The 18,312-nt window shown below is 30.2% G+C and overlaps 2 protein-coding genes across 2 annotated transcripts; both read left to right on the top strand.

Annotated features, from left to right (window-relative positions):
- The first annotated feature begins 1,313 nt into the window (after window positions 1-1,313).
- LOC132953263 (zinc finger MYM-type protein 1-like) lies at window positions 1,314-3,937 on the top strand. The gene is made up of 8 exons (XM_061025783.1): window positions 1,314-1,463; window positions 1,920-2,112; window positions 2,191-2,414; window positions 2,535-2,696; window positions 2,774-2,932; window positions 3,012-3,198; window positions 3,433-3,752; window positions 3,824-3,937. The coding sequence occupies exons 1-8, from the start codon at window positions 1,314-1,316 to the stop codon at window positions 3,935-3,937; spliced, it is 1,509 nt and encodes a 502-aa protein (XP_060881766.1).
- Window positions 3,938-11,104: 7,167 nt separating this feature from the next.
- On the top strand, window positions 11,105-18,090 carry LOC132953262 (uncharacterized). Its single transcript, XM_061025782.1, has 7 exons — window positions 11,105-11,138; window positions 12,353-12,424; window positions 12,515-12,559; window positions 12,632-12,727; window positions 12,829-12,867; window positions 13,060-13,116; window positions 17,927-18,090. Exons 1-7 carry the CDS (start codon window positions 11,105-11,107, stop codon window positions 18,088-18,090), a joined length of 507 nt encoding a protein of 168 aa, XP_060881765.1.
- Window positions 18,091-18,312: the final 222 nt, after the last annotated feature.

Raw genomic sequence — 18,312 nt, 5'->3', positions numbered from 1 at the left:
TATCAATAATTCTACTGGAGTATAGCCTAATTTCCGTAATGCAAGTTTTTGCAGAATTTGGGTAAGGTCATAAACCAACAAAAAATATTAACACTTGACACCCACACTACACTTGATAAAATTATAAAAATTAAATGTACATAATATATTAACTACTCTACATTTAAACTTATTTAAGGGCTACGGACTTCAAATACAACAAATACAATTAGTACAAACATAGTTAATTTTTCATCTTACATTTTTTGAAAATAAGTTAATTAAAAATTGGAAATGTCTGATTAATTTTTTTTAAAAATGTAAAATTTTCTATTTTAACAACCTCATAATGCTACTTATAAGGAATCGTATTACAATTTAATAACATAACCTTTAAGTAGGCTGACTTAATATTTCCCTATTCGTAAAAATTAACTTTACAATCTGGAAATAAAATAAAATAATTTTAAAAAATGTATTTATTTAATAATTCAAAATATTCATACATACACAATTAATTGATTAGTTTGTTCAGAGACTATATTATATTACAGAAATATATTTGATTCCATAATAATTTACATAAATATCAAATATCAGTGTACTGGTACAGTTATGAAACATTTGCTAGTCAAATCAAATTGTATTGTCTAGTCATAGACAGGGGCGGACTGGGCCGGTGGGCAGGTGGGCAAATGCCCACTGGGCCGCTCTGTGTATTTATTGTATATTTTTTGTTATTGGATTATTTGGATATTATGTAAGTGGTGAAAGATAAAAACAGCACGCTTATAATTTAAACTAAATATACCTTACTTATAATACGGTATTTATAGTAACAGATTACAGAAAAGTTACTGGACAAGAACATTAGGTTTATATACGATAGAGTATAGTCGTATAGACAATAGTAAATGTATTTTTACAAATCGATAAATTTTGTAGATATCAGTATATCACTTATTTTAATTTAGATAATGCGGGCCTTTACTTCATTCGATGGCCTCCGTCGCCTCCGACAGTTTGTAAATAAACCGTAATGACCAGCTCGTGGTAATACGTAGCTGTTCATGTTGTCTATTATAAAAATAAAAATCACGGGTTTTCCCTAAAAGACAGTCAGCAACACCGCTAATGTAAAATAAATAATTTATCGGCCTATAGACTAAGACTTAGTAAATTACCTTGTGTAGTTGAAACTCAGCAGTCAGCTGAGTAGGTAGTTCTGTGCTGTGTGCCTGTGTAGTGTACTAGTGTGTGTAGTTATTTTTATGACAGTAATTATTAGTTTTGAAAATCATAGTTTTAAAACATAAATCTATTCATTTTTGACAATGAATACAAACAAAAAAAAAGTTAAGGGAGGAGCGGAGAAACTTCGACTCAAAAGAAATGCTGAGTTAAAGGCATCAGCTAGCCACCCGAATCAAAAAAAATTATGCTTTGTGTCAAAAAGTATTACCTCTACTACTTCGTTAAATTTGGTAAGTTTTACTTTTGTTATTATTTATCTAAATGTTTTATTTAGTGTAGGCATAATGTCAATTGACTGGTCACAAAACCCAACCTTGGTTTTATAACATGTAGTTAGTTTAGATTTGTATTTGTTAATGTTTATTAATACCACATCTGTATCATTTTATTATAAATATATTTTCATGGGACAAGTTGTCTAATGAACATGAGAATGAATGTGATATTATTGAAGTCCAAACAAATGTAGATTCTGTCCATGGTGCTGCTCCCATGATGATTTATTTCAATAATCAACAGATATAAATTCAAGAGAAGGTAAATTTCGTGCCATTTTAAAATATCGAGCAATAGGCGATGAACATTTAAAAAATATGTTGGAAGGTTGTGGTAAAAGGAACAAATATACAAGTCCTATAATTCAAAACCAAATTATTGAGGCGTGCAATAAAATTATTCTCAAACAGATTGTTGATAAAGTAAATTCTTCAAAATGCTTCTCAATCTTAGCTGACGAAACGACTGATGTAGCTACGAAGGAACAATTATCAATAAGCGTGCGTTATGTGGATAATGATGATATATTACATGAAGATTTTCTTCAATTTTTTGAAATAAACAGTTTGACTGGTTCAAGTTTAGCTTCATCTATATTAGATGGTAATTATTGGTAGTATAAATTATTATAAATCATTGTTGACTATTTAAAGTTATGATATGTTTTAATTTTTATTTCAGGTTTAAATGCTTGCGGTATTGATTGTGAACACTTGTATGGCCAAGGCTATGATGGGGCCAGTAACATGGCAGGGAAATTCAATGGTGTCCAAGCTGTAATTAGAGATAGCTATCCAAAGGCACTATACATTCATTGCTCTGCACATTCTTTCAATTTAGCAGTATGTACATCCAGTGATATAAAATCTGTTAGAAATTGTTTGGGAATCGTTGAACGGCTTTATGTATTTTTCAACACACCAATAAGAAAAAATGAATTCATCAACAAAATTGAAAATAGTGACTCCATACCTAGTTCTAACGCTAGGACACTGAAAAGGCAATGTGCAACAAGATGGGTACAGAAATACGAATCATTGAATGATTTTGTTGAATTATTACCATTTGTGATTAAAACACTTGAAAACATTTCTTCTACGTGGGGTGTACCGTCTTCTGTAGATGCTGAAGTCCTATTAAAAAGTGCATTGGATTCAGAGTTCCTTATTTCATTATATGTTACTAAGGTACATTCTTAATTGAAAATTTAAATAAATATGTACTGCTTCTGCACCTAATTACCTAAATAATAAACATATTTTAGATTTTTTTTGCCTTTGGACTACCTGTATGCAAACAATTACAAAAAGAACGAATAGATTTAAAGCACACTATAAATATTATAAAAACATTACTTCAGTCTTTAAAAGAAATTAGAGAAAATGCTGAAAAAGAATTTCAAATTTTATTTGAAAAAGTAAAAGTAAGTAATTTGAGTTTTAATTAAAGTAATTCAATGTAGGGTATACATAATAATAAATAAACTTACAATATTGAAATAGAATTTGGCAGATGTTATTGGCACTGAAATATCAAAGAAACGCACTGCTGGAAAACAAATAAATAGAGCAAATCCCCAAGTATCTTCGGTAGAAGAGTATTACAGAGTTACAGTGTTTGTGCCGTTTATAGATAATTTTATCTGCCAACTAACTTCTAGATTTTTAAATCATAAAAATGTTTTTGAAGGTAAAGCTATTTTTTGTTATCTAAGTTTATCTCAAAACTCTAATCAGTAATCAGTAATCAGTATTTAGTATCTAGTTCCTAGCGGCTAGCAGAAAACTATATAAATAAATAATTACACAATATGATTAATTAAACTATAATGTATTGGATATATAATTTTTAGAAGTTTCTCTAGCGTAAAAATATTTTCATGTTAAAACAAGAATTGAAGATGTTTTATTTTATATGTTATAGGTTTTGAATGTTTGTTTAGTTCATCTTTTACTGATGAAGAAAGATTGGCATTTGAGAAATTAGTTGAGTTTTATATACAACCAGTTGAAAAGGATAATTCTTTTGTAGAATTAAAAATATGGAAAGTTAAAATAAGCAACGGAGATGTCAATACCAAAACTGGATTAGAAGCACTTATGAACTGTTCGAAGACAGATTTTCCAAACATACATTTTTTGATTAAAATATTTTGTACATTGCCAGTATCTACAGCCACTCCAGAAAGATCATTTTCAACCTTAAAAAGGTTGAAAAGTTATTTAAGATCAACTATGAATGAAGTAATGTATTTAAGAAATATTTATTATAAAAGTTATAACATTACTATATTTGTAATTTGTTTTGTATTTAGGATAGGCTAATTGGACTGGCATTGATGTCCATTCATCGGGACATACCCATCAACGTGGATGCAATTATTGATGAAATGGCACTTACCCCTAGGAAATTAGATTTTGTTTTATAATCATGTTTTATCACAATAAATAAATAATTAAATACTCAAAAATTGTAAATTGTCTTATAAATCTGTGGTATTATGGCAGAAGCTGATATGTACATTTTGTAAACTTTCGGAAAAACGAGTTTAAAGGTTTAGAATGGAATAAAAAATACAATTTGATATGAAATGCCTTTATTCATTTATCATTGTAATCAATAACCTTTCATGAATTAAAATATTAAGCTATAATAAATAAATTATTGTTCAAAAAGTTTTTAAGTAGAAAATAAAGACATATCATTTTTTGCCAACATTTATTTTTTTAAATTTTCAACATATCAACAAAATAAAAATTATAAAAGTAACCTTTTTTAAAACACAGCATTATAGCATTCAAAACAATTTTAGAATAAAACAACAAAGTTCATTAAATAAATGTAAAAACATAAAATTGATCTTTTAAATCTTGGTCAATAAATAAAAAAAATGAAATTAGCCTTTTATAAAACTTAACAAAATAACAATGAGTTAAAAATTTTAAATAAAATACAATAAAAGTAAAAAATAAAACAACTTATGGTTTTAATTAGTAATATATTATTATAATTTTAGCCTTCATCTGATGAAAAATCACTATTGATTGAAGGCAGTTCAGCAGCTTCTTTGGACGTTTTTAAGTTTTGGTAGAAGCTATGGCAGTCTTCATGTATCAGCGGCAATAAACTTAACAAATCTTGTTTTTTTTTTTGGGTTGATAGGTAAAGGACTTTTATAACAATTGGTTAACGCTATGGAATATAATGATGTTATATTTTTTGGCCTTCCTCTTTTACCACGTTGTGTAAGATCTAACACTCTAAATGGTTCTTCTGGATCGAGGCTATACTTAAACTGCAACTCACCATAAACTTTTTCATATCGAATCCACCTTATATGAAACCAATTTACTTTATTCCCATCAGTATCTACTGTTTTTTTAGTCAGTGAAGTGCTTACTAAATTTGAAAATGAAAAAAACTGCTCTTGTTTCATTTCAATTACTTTAAATGGTTTCTTTCCTTTTACCGTTCTAACAAATTGATACCAATCTCTTGGTATCATTATAGGAATGTCTGAAAATTTTTTCGCTCTTTCTATTTTCGCATGATCTACATCACACTCCAAGTGAGTGTGGCCTGGCAGTAAACATGTTTGGTCAATTATTTGCAACGTTGAAGAACTTGCAGTAACTAGACTTAACATAGCAGCCATATTAATATTTCTGTTTTGTCCTCCACATGTGTCAGAGTAAGTGATAATATGGGTTACATTATTGGGCAAATTTAATATTTTTTGGTAAAGACAAGATTCTATGTCGTTTGATCCTCTTCCTCCGATTGCCTCATGCCACATATAACATTCAGTACCTTCATTTTCAGAACAATCTCTAATGGTCAAGTTAAACGTTGACAAAAGCCTTTTGTAGAATGAAACATTTGTAGATAGAGCAGGAGTATCTAGAACTTGTTCTAAATCAAATACTAAAACTCTAATATTGTTAGAAGCTAAAGCATTAATTTTATCTTCTTTTTTTTGCATATAACCTAAATCTGCGAGTTTTTTATGGGATTCATGTTGTTGTTGGAGTAATATCTTTTGTTGGTTATCATTACATTGTTTAATCTGTAGTACAAAAGTATCACAAGTCTTACATGTATCCAGTTTTGGTTTTTTAAATTTATAACCAGTTTTATTAAAAACTTCTTTAAACAAATCATATGATCCACATTTGTTACCATTTTTCTCTAGTTTATATTCTTCATATAACTTTTTAATATTTAAATGACATTGAAGATGAAATTTATTTGTGTGCCTTCGAGAATAGTGACTCTGGTATTTAGGATATTTTTCAATATGATTTCTCATTTCTTCTTTTTCTTCCGTCATTTTATTATGTGGTTCATGGCGACCACGATTATCAACCTGTTGTAATGTACCTGAATCACTGAATTTTTTTTTCTGTATCAGTAAATCAATTTTACCTCTAGTTACTCCATACACACTTTGAAACATCTTTTTACATACTGTTATATTTTGATTTTCTATTTGTATCACATATAAAACAGTTACTAAATGATCATGACTTATTCCATACTTACCACCTCTTCCTAGTCTTGTGCTTTTTTTGTCAGTCAAAGTTATTCCACAAGACATAATTTGATACTGAATTTCTTTTTCCAATTTATAAAAACTTTCAAATATTATTTTTTGTTTATCTGGTGGACAGATATTGTCACATTTTCTACGACAGCAATTAATTAACTCCTTAAATTTATTTTGAGGAATTGTTACTCCTTTGCGATTGATATGCTCCATCCCATGATCTTTCAAATATTTCTGTTCAATTCTTTTTTTCTTTTTTGGTGGTTCATGTATGTCTGTTTCATCCATAACTTCAGTATTAACACCATTGTTACCTTTATGTGATACAATAAATTAAAAAATAAATAATATTAACTAGAGAAAATCATAAAATATTATGTACTTTTAATTAATTAGTTTAATGAAATTTTATTTGTGTACCTAAATTAGAAACTGGTGGTTGTTCTTCACACAATGTTATAATATTTTCATCATGGATATCTATTTCATAGGTATTCTCAGTGTTAGGACCATTATTGCTCTCTTATAGTAAAAATAAAATTAAAAACATAAGAAAACAATTAAATATTATATAATATCTATTTTCAAAAAGTTTATTATTATGTATTTACCTAAATTAAAAACTGCTGGTATATCTTCAGGAGATATTATAATAATATCGTCATCATCAATTTTATTGAAAGTTACAGATTTGGGACTGTTATTAGTATCTTATGGTAAAAAATAAATAATTATAATAATATAATGAAAAAATATTGTATAAATTAGTATAATATACTTTTGAAAAAATATTTTAATACTATTTTATCATATTTACCTAAATTAGAAAGGGTTGGTACTTCTTCAGGAGATATTGTGTCATCGTGCACTTCAAATTCATTTGTATTATGACATACTAAAATAGGTAAAATAAAATATTTTATACAGCATAATTTATATTTATTTATATTATTTAAAACAAACAGTACCAGGTTCAGATTCTGAATCTGAGCATATCAGCTCTGTATTGATGTTATATGTTTTGTCCAAAATATCATCATCATTATCCTCATCTGAACTACTATTAATTAGTAATGAATTATTCTGAAAAAAAATTTTAACACAACTTATTACAAATAAATGAAAAAACAGCATTAATTGTATTTTACCTGATGAAATTCATTTTGTGTGGAATTTAGCCACTCATGCACTTTGTGATGATCATTTTTATAATATACTGGTTTTACTTTTTTTCTAGTGGAATATCTCTACAATAATATTATAATATTATTAAATTTTTAATAATGTTAACTGTTAACTTTCATTTATACTATAAAATACTAAAATAGATTCATTTATGCTGTACTTACTTCAGGGTTTACATTAGTTTCTGTTGTGTGCCCACTTTTTAAAGATTTTAAAAAAGATGATCTTGAGTTGAACATTGTAAAAAAAGTAACACCACAGAATAAACTAACACAGTTAAAATCAGCTAACAAATAACTATATTAGTAGTAGTAGTAAACATATCAAGTTTTGCCATCATGTTTATTTTTAAATAATGACTTATCAGTTTTGGTTTTTGACATATCAAGATTTGCCATCATCTATATTTTCAAAAAAATTAGTGATAAGGATTTTGGATTTATGATAAGAACGGTGAATTTTGATAAGAAAAGTGGATTAATGATAAGGATGTTGGATTAATGATAAGAATTTTGGATAAGGATAAGAAAAGTGGATTTGTGATTATGATGATGGATTTTTTCAAGGATAAGGATCTGTGAAAAAAATTAAAGGTAAGGATTTTGGATTTATGATAAGAACGGTGGATTTTGATATGAAAAGTGGATTAATGATAAGGAATTTTGATTACGGATAAGGATTCTGGATTAATGATCAGAATAGTGGATTTGTGACAAGGATGGTGGATAAGTGATAAGGATTTTTGATAACTGATAAGGATTCTAGATTAATGATAAGAATAGTGGATTACTGATAAGGATGGTGGATTAGTTAACCGGATAGCTGCCGTCAATAACGCCAAATTAAGTAATAAAATTCAAATAATTCAGACGGTCCAACTAATCGTATATCCACCTCGATTTATTTGGGGTCTAGCAGGTCAGTCACCTACCTCGACGTTGGACTTATATGTCTCGGCAACAGGTATGCACTATGCAACGTTCATTAGTGCTGCAGAAACTTTAAATTGAGTAATAAATTACGTGATAAAAAATAAAAAACATTTCGGGCGTCCATGCAAATCATACAGCCGCCGTCTTTTTTTGAGTGTCTAGCAGGTCAGTTACCTTGGTTGACGTTCGCCGTAGTAATAAGGGTAGGCTATCCAACTTCGTCGGATAGCGGACAATGTGAGGCGGCCGGATCACGTCGTCAGGTATCCAATACCGACTGCGTCGAATCGTGGACAGCGTTCATTACTGTCGCAGAAAACGCAAAATTAAGTAATAAATTACGTGAAAAAAAATTTAAAACATTTCGGGCTTCTATGCAAGTCATATAGCCACCATCTTTTTAGGGTGTCTAGCAGGTCACTAGGTCAGTCATCTCAGTTATCCGGATAATTATATATATGCAGTATAATGTATATAGGTACTATGTATACCATGTATATATGTAAATAAACTTTAGGTACATAATAAGCAAACCCATATAATATTATAATAACCAATACGATCTACAAAAACATTAAACATTTCCATGCGTATTATATATTGGAAATATTATGTATAAACGTTTCCGCGCACCAACATGATGTTAGACCCGAGGTCTCCCGTATCGTGTAATCTGGGGATACGTTATGCGGGGTCGGCTTGTTAAAAGTTGCGCCTACAACTGTAAGTCATTCGCTGATAGCGAGAGGAATACTGCCTTATCATTTTTCGGACAACTGCCCCCAACCCGAAGATAAACGGTCGGTGATAAGACCAACCCTTATTGCGGTATTCTGTCAAAGGCGGGAATGTTTGAAAACCATGTTTCGAGTGATAATCCTATGGCATTATGGGTACAACACGATTGCGAACGTTTTACCTTTTTTATAACACGATTGCGAACGAATGACGCTTATCAGAGAATTTGTTTTTTTAGCCGAAAAACGAACGATTGCGAACGTTTTTATAGACTACGTTGCCAAGTTTATATTTCTGAATATGTTTTGTTCGGGAGTTCAATTAAAACATTTTTTTTTTTTTAAATATAAACTATTGGTATTAATAATACAATTAAGACAACAACTCTTCGTTACAAACTAAAATAAAATTATACAAAATAATAAGTTATGTTTAAAATGTTGATTAATTAAAACTGTTTTCGTTGTATAAATATTAATAATACTGTTACAAAATGTACGTGTTCATTTTACGTTAGAAACTTAAAAATAAATAAAATAATACATACATACATAGATCTGAGTTCTGAATGAAAAAATAATATTATACATAATAATACACTCAAAATTAAAGTAGGAAGGAACAAGAATTTAATTTAAATTTTTTTTAAATCATACCTTGGATTTACTGAGGGTTGTTGTGCCCAAAGATATGGGGGAAATAATGAATCAGGTTCAATATATGTTGATACTAAATAGTCTGTAAAAACATGACCTTCTTCTAGGCTGGGGCATTCGGCTATTAATGCTAAAAATGCATCTTCAATTTCGTCACTGGGTAAAAACGGTAAGCCAAAAAATAATTTTAGCCATTGACCTAATTCATTGTTTTTATCTTTGTATGCATTTCTCAAATTTGAATCTCCATTAATCTGTAGATATTTTATTTTATTAAAAAAAATGTTTCAAAGTCGTAAATAGTATTAATTTATAAATAAGATTAGATTTTAAATATTACCTTTCTCCACCAAGCTTGGCCTAAATGAAAACGGCATGTTACAATCATCACGTTCGGAAATATTTCTTTTGCAGCTTCATGAGCTCCAGATTCGAAATCCAAATGCAGTTTTTGAACATCGAAAGTTAAAGTAAAAAATCGTTGACATAGTTCCAAAAGATATTTCCACATATTCAAATAAGTTTCTTTTGTTTTATTTGCAAGAAAAAAATATACAATAGGCACATAAAAACCATTTGTGTAAGAATGTATGGTATAAAGTTGTAAAAAAAATTTTGGTGCGAAATCAAATGTACCATCTCCTAAAAACTCATTTTGTGTTGTCATAAATTTTAAATTTTCTTTTGTAGTTATACAAACAAATTCGTCATTTTCCGGAACAAAAACAAATTGATCTCCGTTAAATAAACAACAATTATATTCCACCAGTTTTAGTTGAGAAATTGCTTCGTTTAATGATATGGGAAAAACAGGGTACATTTTACGACGCTTATCGTACATCGCTTTACGCACAGATTGTATATCACTATATATTATGTCAGTCGGCTTATTTTTAATTAATTCATTTCGTATAATTTTTAATGGCCTGGTAGAAATATTATCGTCAGCTTTTCTCTTACAATTCTCTCTCAAGATTTGTCGTTCAATTTTTTGTTGACTAAATGTTTATGCTCACCAGTTGACTGATGTAGAGACTTCTTATCTGCAGTTGTTAGAATATTTGCAGTGCAATTTTTGTTTGTACAGATCCATTTAATATACCCATCTTTACGTTTTCTAACAAAACAGTATTTAAATTTATTTAAGAGAACCAACTCCTTGCCTTTCTCGGACATAATTATTTGAATTTCCATATTGAAGAGAACGAAACGAAACGATCACGATACGACTGAATTACAAATAATACTGCACGACTATCAGACTACACGAATTCAGTTGGTAATAAAGATATAATATTATAGATATTCTACATCGTACCTATCTATCTTATCGCCCGGCGTAATAGCAGAAAATCCTTATATGATTATTTTTAAAATTTTAAAAATTTTAAAAATTTGTTATTGACAACACCGCATGATTAAAGGCAGGTAAAAACGTTCGCAATCGTGTTACCGGAAAAGATCCGTTCGCAATCGTTCCATTCGCAATCGTATATTACCCTGGCATTATTATGACTATATGAAAATTTTTTGCAAAAATGAAAAAAAGAATGATGGTCAAAAGTGTAAGGTGTAATGCTGTGTTCGAATGAATAATAAAAATATAAAATATCGATATAATATGTTAATTCAATAAATTAATTAATCAGCCGTGCGATATCGTCACCCACGTGGGTTACCTGCCTTGACTCTTGTTATTGTCGCCGTTCTAAGACAATGGACTGCGCCGACGTCCGACTATAACCGTTATTAATTATCCGACAGTCGTGATCGACTAACGGAAAACACGTGAGTATACAATGTAATATTGTATTATTAATTTAATTTGTTGCTTTTGGAAACGTTGACCGCAGATCGTAGGTATGAATCAATCAATATAATGTAACACATGCTTTCCGTTCAACGAATTTAATATTTTATCATACCATCGACATAATAATACCGACAGATCACTTATTGTTTGTTTTACTATACACTTTCTTTATTGCTTTTTATTTGTCAACTTCAGAATGAGTAACAAAGTCTAAAACATTAACGGCAATTGCCAAGCGTACACCAGGGCCTTGTTTTTTTAACACGTTCAACGCGAATCGTATATAATAATTTATTAATTGATATTATTATAATAATAATATAAGTGTTTTACTATACACATTCTCTATTTTTTTTTTTATTTATCGACTTTAATCGAATGAGTATAATAAGATACATTAGATTGTTTTTTAACACGCTCAACGCGGATCGTATTTATGAATTAATAATAAAATAATAATATAAATTTGCGAAGAAAATCGAGCCTTAGTTTTGTCTGCAACACATGCTTTCTGTGAAACTAAATATTTTTCTAAGATTTCTTAGATTGTTCTTTAACACGGTAACCGCCGATCGTATTTATCAATTAATGTAATGTATATTGTTATACCATATAAATTTTCGAACCCTGGCTTAGTTTTAGTGTGCACCATATTATGCATTTCGTTAGACGAACTGAATATTTTATAATGCCACAAACATAATAATGCAGACCAATCAATTGTTCTTTTCAACTGTCTTTTTAAATTTAGAACGAGCGTCTTCAACATTAGTCGGAGCTGCACCGTCTATATTGACAACGGGCAAGACCGCGCTCGACGTAACTACGTAAGTATAAATTTGTATAAGATCATTGGTTAATATATATATTATATTTTATAATAAAATTAGAAACGATTAAAATATTATCTACCCGTTTCAGAATGTTATAACTGTTATGTATATTATGTATATAATTGTAATTTATATTGTAGCCAAGCCCAGAGGTGGCCCATCGAAAGGGGCCGGTGGTGGTGATGGTGATAGCGGTGGAGGTCGCGACCGACGTAAGCATAAATTTGTATAAGATTATTGGTTAATATATATATATATTGTATACAATTAGAAACGATTAAAATGATATCTACCCGTTTCAGAATGTTATAACTGTGGAAAACATGGGCATATGTCCCGGGATTGCGGTGAGTGTTTACTTTACATATTCCTTAATAACAGTCTTAATATTATGTATATAATTGTAATTTATATTGTAGCCAAGTTCAGAGGTGGCCCGTCAAAAAGGGGCGGTGGTGGTGGCAGGGGTCGTGATGGCGGTAGGCGGAGGGGAGGTAATAGGGGTGGTGATGGTGGTAGGCGGCGGCCGTCGTCAAGCGTAAGGATATATTAGTATATTTAAAAAGACATTCAAGTTTTCGAAATCAAAAAATCTAATTAAACAAATTATTTTCAGGACGGTCTAATGAAGACGGCCTCGCCGCGGCCGAAGAAGGTAAGGATATATATTTAGTATATTTAAAAAAAGCGTTCAAGTTTTCGAAATTGATAAATCTAATTAAACAAATTTTTCAGGACCGTAGGCAGACGGAAATTCGGAGGCCGTCGAACGTAATGATATATTAATATATTAAAAATAATTATCAAGTTTTTGAAATTTATAAATCTAATTAAACAAATTTTTCAGGACCTCAATCAGACGACCGCCGGAACTCCGCAGCCGCCAAACGTAAGGGATATATTAGTATATAATATATTTAAAAAAACTTCAAGTTTTGTCTAATCAAACACATTATTTACAGGAGCTCTACGTCACTGCGAGTGAGACCCCACCGCCAAACGTCGTAAGGATATATTTATATATTTAAGTTTTTGATATTGATAATTCTAATTGAACACATAATTTTCAGGAAATGAGTGATGTCTCCTATATTGCCGGGGCAAAAAGATGTAAGGATATAATATAAATACTTTAGTTTTTGAAATTAATAATTCTAATCAAACATATCATTTTCAGGTACCGATAGCAGACACCCAAAAAAGAAGTGAGTTTTTAACAGGAACATTTTTTCTCAACAAAAATTTTTCTATGTTTATTCGTTATGTTTTTTTCAGATGATCAATAAAATAATGACATTTATGACAAAAACATGACTATATCATTTAAAATTATATTTTATTTTCCTTTTCCTCTCCTACTGGATATTTTTAAATTACTATGTGTGTACTTTGGGTACAGTATGAAGGATTTTTATAAATTTCTATTAGTTACCAATACATAATTTAGTTCATACTATTACAACACAATAATTAATTATATGTGTGGTGTGTGGATCAAACAAGAGTTATAAATAGTTATAATGGTTGTAAGGATGTCAGTGAAGTTAATGACATGGGATGTCTAAAGATTTGCATGTAACAAAATTAAAGATTTTAGAATCAATATACTATAATGAGTAAAACAAATACAACCTAAATTGTATAAATATTTCCATTGTTAAAGTAATTTAATTTCATGTGTAATAATAATATAAAACTAATTACACAACTATTGAATATTTGTACAATTACATTACTCCAATAAAATAAATAAATTAGCAGTGTACCAAGTCACTATATGTACAACTATTGAATGGTACTTAAAAAAGTAAATAATATATGTGTTTTCGTCTCATCCGAGGGTTACTTTTCATAGCAATTGATCCAGTGGCAAAATAAATTATATCAATTCACGGTGACCTAGTATGTAGTAGCACACTACATAATATTATAGTTTTTAGTGAATAAAATAGTATCATCAATGGTGTTTTAATATGTAAAACAGAAATAATAATATAAAAAAAAATAATCAACAGCAATTCACAGTGTTGTAACGTGTACAAAATGTTGCATTACACATTATCTTAAATAATAAATTATAATGCATTATTGTCTATTAAATATTGTTATTAAGATATCCACTTGTGTGTACAGTATCAATGGTTTTTTAAATTGTTATTTTAGTTATATTAGTTAGGTTAGGTTAGGTTCTACTCATGTACCAAATAGGACAAAACTGTTGTGCTTATAGCATTTGTTATCAAAATAAAGTATTTAATTTATGAATTTACTGTGTATTTAAAAAAAATTATTATTGAACAAATGGTGTTTAACACAAAACAAATACTCTTTTACTGAGCAAAACAATTAATACAATGTCAATTATATAAATATTGAAATAACTACATTTATATATAGTAAGTAAATAGTAATAAAATCTAATAGTAATACAATCTCAATCATGAGTAAATCAATTAATAAAAATATGTCAATACGTTAATAAAATTAAGTAATGTCTCAACCATTAATACAATATAAATCAATCAAGTAGTTCAGCGAAATACAGTGTACAAAATATTAAAAATATTGTGAGTACTGTAACGTGCCCCAGTCAATAGGATTGAAGGATGATGGAATAAATGTAAATCTCGAGTTTTTAGTATAATATGTTTGATTTATTTAACTTATTCAACTGTGTCTGACTATAACAAAATTACTCTAAGTCCAAAAATAATGAATGAAGCTAGCGAGATGTGACAATAGTACTGATGACTGTTCCTAAGCTCGTCGGTTGCTCGTCTGATGAACGCTTGTCCATGAGCTCTCCTCGATGGGTCTGTCCCTGTCATTACTTATTCTGGATAACCGTATATGGTCATCTGTGGCCTCGTCACGCGCTCGCACCCGGCACGAAGTTGAACATATATATATGCTATTATTGTACACGCGCGGTGCTTTATTCTCACGATTTATATGGACATTTTATGCGAGTTATTTATATAAGTAGTCGTATATAGATTGACGCACGCCGTTCATGGTCGCGCGATCGTTATTCGTTTGTACTACTACACACGCAGCGCGGACGCTATTACTATTACGGCGCGTACTATAATATACGAATACAGTACTGCCCTGCTACCATGAATTGCAGTAACTCCAAAATTGTGAAAAGTGAGGTTATATAATATTCTTATTAATTGAACTATCCCGCGTCTTTTTTTTACTAAGGTAAAATGCACTAAAAACCACTATAAACTCTTTGAAAATCGATTATTATTTCAAAGATATTCTGGAATTCAGGTAAAATACTAAGCAAAAGTGCAGTAACGCCATATACTAAGAACAAAAGCAGCAAGTCCATGGATTTACTGCATAATTTCTTAGGAATCGGATTTCTAGAAGTTTTACATGCTCTTACTGTATATTGTCTTAGTAATATTGTGTGTTCAAATGGCTTCTTTGCCGTAACTCCATAAAATAACTTTTTGACATAACATAGGCTTCAGGATCTTTGAATTTAGATAATTCTAAGTTCTAACCATGGTTATACTTCATAATAATATTGTATTTGATTAGATAAGATTGATTATTTCTAATCTAACAAGTAACAACTGACAAATATGATACTATCTCACTGTTTTGGCGGTTGATAACAAAACAACACGAGTGACGAGTCGTCGTTACACGAGTTCCACACTTCCTGAACATCTTTTAATGAAGTTGGTTTTAAATAATATATTGACTGATTTATTGCTTAAATTTTAATAACTAAAATGACTTCTAGACAACGCGTTTTAAAAATGTTAAATAAAGTCGTGCCTAGAAGAAAATTAAAGTATGATGCTATACAAATTCTTACAACAGTTGATGAACCAAAACCAATATCAAAAAAAAGTGTACAGTTAGAAAAACTAGGTAATTGTTTTATTGTATTACTTAATTAAAACGATTTTACCAACATTCCAAAATAATTTGTTAAAAAGACTGCCATGCCAGAACACAAAAATGAACCATGTGGTATTCCGATCACTAAGAAAACAGATATCCTTGATCAATTAAAACAGGTTTTGCCAGAAAATCGAAAACCATTCTGGAAAAAGTTACCATCAATAAATAGCAATTGATCAGTTTCTAATAATTGTAAAAATATGTGATTATAATATTATTATTAACTAACTTATGGATCTCGATACAAGTCAGTATCTAATCACTATCCTGTTAAAACAATATTTTATTAATCTATCTATGTTGTAACAATATTTTATATTTATATAAATCTACCTATCTTTCTATATTGATACAAGTCAGTATCTAGTCACTATTTAGTGTTTTTATTGTTATTAACTTTTTTATTATATCCACTAACCTATGTTATAACAATATTTTGTTAATCTACCTTTATATCTTGATACAAGTCAGTATCTAATCACTACTTTTGTTGTTATTAATGTTAATATTATTATTATTTACATAAATCAGATAATAAAGAAATTATGTTTTAAAATGTTTTATTACTAATTAGTGTTTTTATCTAATAAATTTACAAATCAATCAATAATATACTTTTGTTAGGTATAATTATGATATTTTAGTATTTATATTTCTTGTACTTGGGTGATTAATTAATTGTATAAATATAATTAATAGGCTTTTTTTATTGGGAAAAGATTATTAACTTAATCAACTTTATATTTTAGTTTAACTTAATGTTTCAGTAGAAGGCTGCTGCAGAGTGCACATAATATAAAAATTAAGAATCATAGGAATGGATTTACTGCATTTTGTAAATTTAATGTGGGTTATTTTCTAAGTAAAAATGCAGTAACTCCTATAATATGTTTAAAAGTGGTAAAAACATACAAAAAATGAATAAAGTACAAAAAAAAATATATCAACAAATAACTTGAACATCTATTAAAAATGATTTATAGAAAAAATCATTAAAACATAATAATTTCTGGGTCAAAAATTAAAAAAACCTTTAAACACGATTTCCCAACATTTCACTTTTTGGAGTTACTGCAATTCATGGTAGCAGGGCAGAGTACGCATCACGAAAACGTGCGGATGACCGCAGCGCGCCGTGTGTCGGTTTTTCAGTAAACCAGTGGGCCTCAATATTTGATCCATCACAGGTGCGCGCCACTGGCACGACGGGTACTATACGTTTTGAAAAAAACAACTAACCTGCACCTTTAAAAATGTCCCTGTGCGGACGACGGCTGCACATGCAAAGCCGGTTACGAGTGTGCGTGTGTGTGAGTGCGCGCCCGGACGGCGGCCAACACGCAACCCGTCTTGTGTGACGATACTTACCTACCTTAGTCGATAGCCCTATGGGAGGGAAGAGAAGTGGACTGTATTTAAAAATATGATAGGAGCTGATTGCAAATAGGAATTATATTTATTATGATGATGTGAGGTATCTAACCTAATGCGGTAATGCAAATATAAAACAGTTGTTCGCGGTCTAAAATATACAAACAATTTATTATGACATTCTGCAGTACGAAAATCTTATTTACTAATGTTAGTGGTAATAAATGCGCGATCACAAGCCGATCGGCGAAAAATACTATAATAATACACAACGCCCGTCGAAGACGACGACGACGAATAATAATTCAAATTAGAATAATAGTGCGACAATATGCACGTCGGAGACCTATGACAATACAATAATAATACAAAATAATACGCGTGTGTACGACCTGATAGGTTGACGTTGATAGCAGGTGAAAACGTGGTGACGGAGCGGTTGTGTGAAAACGACAATGATGCTGTTGCTCGCGTCTGTGAGGTATACGACAGGGGTACTTCCGTCGAAAACGGCGAATCGGTCGACGACACCGCGTATTGGCGGCCGGTGGTCGACGATGGTGTGGAGGCGTTGGAATAAGATCGAATAGGCCGGCGCGGGCCAAATTACGATCGGCACTGGACGTGCCCGTTGTCGCGGCACAAACGACAAAACTGGACCACGTCACGGCTGACCCGTTCGCACGATGTAGGGCGGGCGGACGGGAAAACACGTGGATGCGTGGGCGAGCGGAACTCGAATCGCACGGCGATCGTCGAGCGGGTGACAAAATAGCGAGGTTCGAATCGCACCAATACCTCG

This window comes from Metopolophium dirhodum, unplaced genomic scaffold (assembly GCF_019925205.1).
Source record: "Metopolophium dirhodum isolate CAU unplaced genomic scaffold, ASM1992520v1 scaffold1, whole genome shotgun sequence".
Taxonomy (NCBI): domain Eukaryota; kingdom Metazoa; phylum Arthropoda; class Insecta; order Hemiptera; family Aphididae; genus Metopolophium; species Metopolophium dirhodum.
Note: the sequence above shows the minus strand (reverse complement) of the source record. Positions and strands in the feature narration are given on the sequence as shown.

Excerpts from the sequence above, each read along its gene's own strand:
- LOC132953263 (XM_061025783.1), top strand. The coding sequence starts at position 1,314 with ATGAATACAAACAAAAAAAAAGTTAAGGGAGGAGCGGAGAAACTTCGA. Across the intron at positions 1,464-1,919 it reads CTACTACTTCGTTAAATTTG|ATTGTTGATAAAGTAAATTC; the intron begins GTAAGTTTTACT and ends ATTCTCAAACAG. Across the intron at positions 2,415-2,534 it reads GAATCGTTGAACGGCTTTAT|AAATACGAATCATTGAATGA; the intron begins GTATTTTTCAAC and ends AGATGGGTACAG.
- LOC132953262 (XM_061025782.1), top strand. The coding sequence starts at position 11,105 with ATGAAAAAAAGAATGATGGTCAAAAGTGTAAGGT. Across the intron at positions 11,139-12,352 it reads GATGGTCAAAAGTGTAAGGT|CCAAGCCCAGAGGTGGCCCA; the intron begins GTAATGCTGTGT and ends TTTATATTGTAG. Across the intron at positions 13,117-17,926 it reads CAAACGTAAGGGATATATTA|GTGAAAACGTGGTGACGGAG; the intron begins GTATATAATATA and ends CGTTGATAGCAG.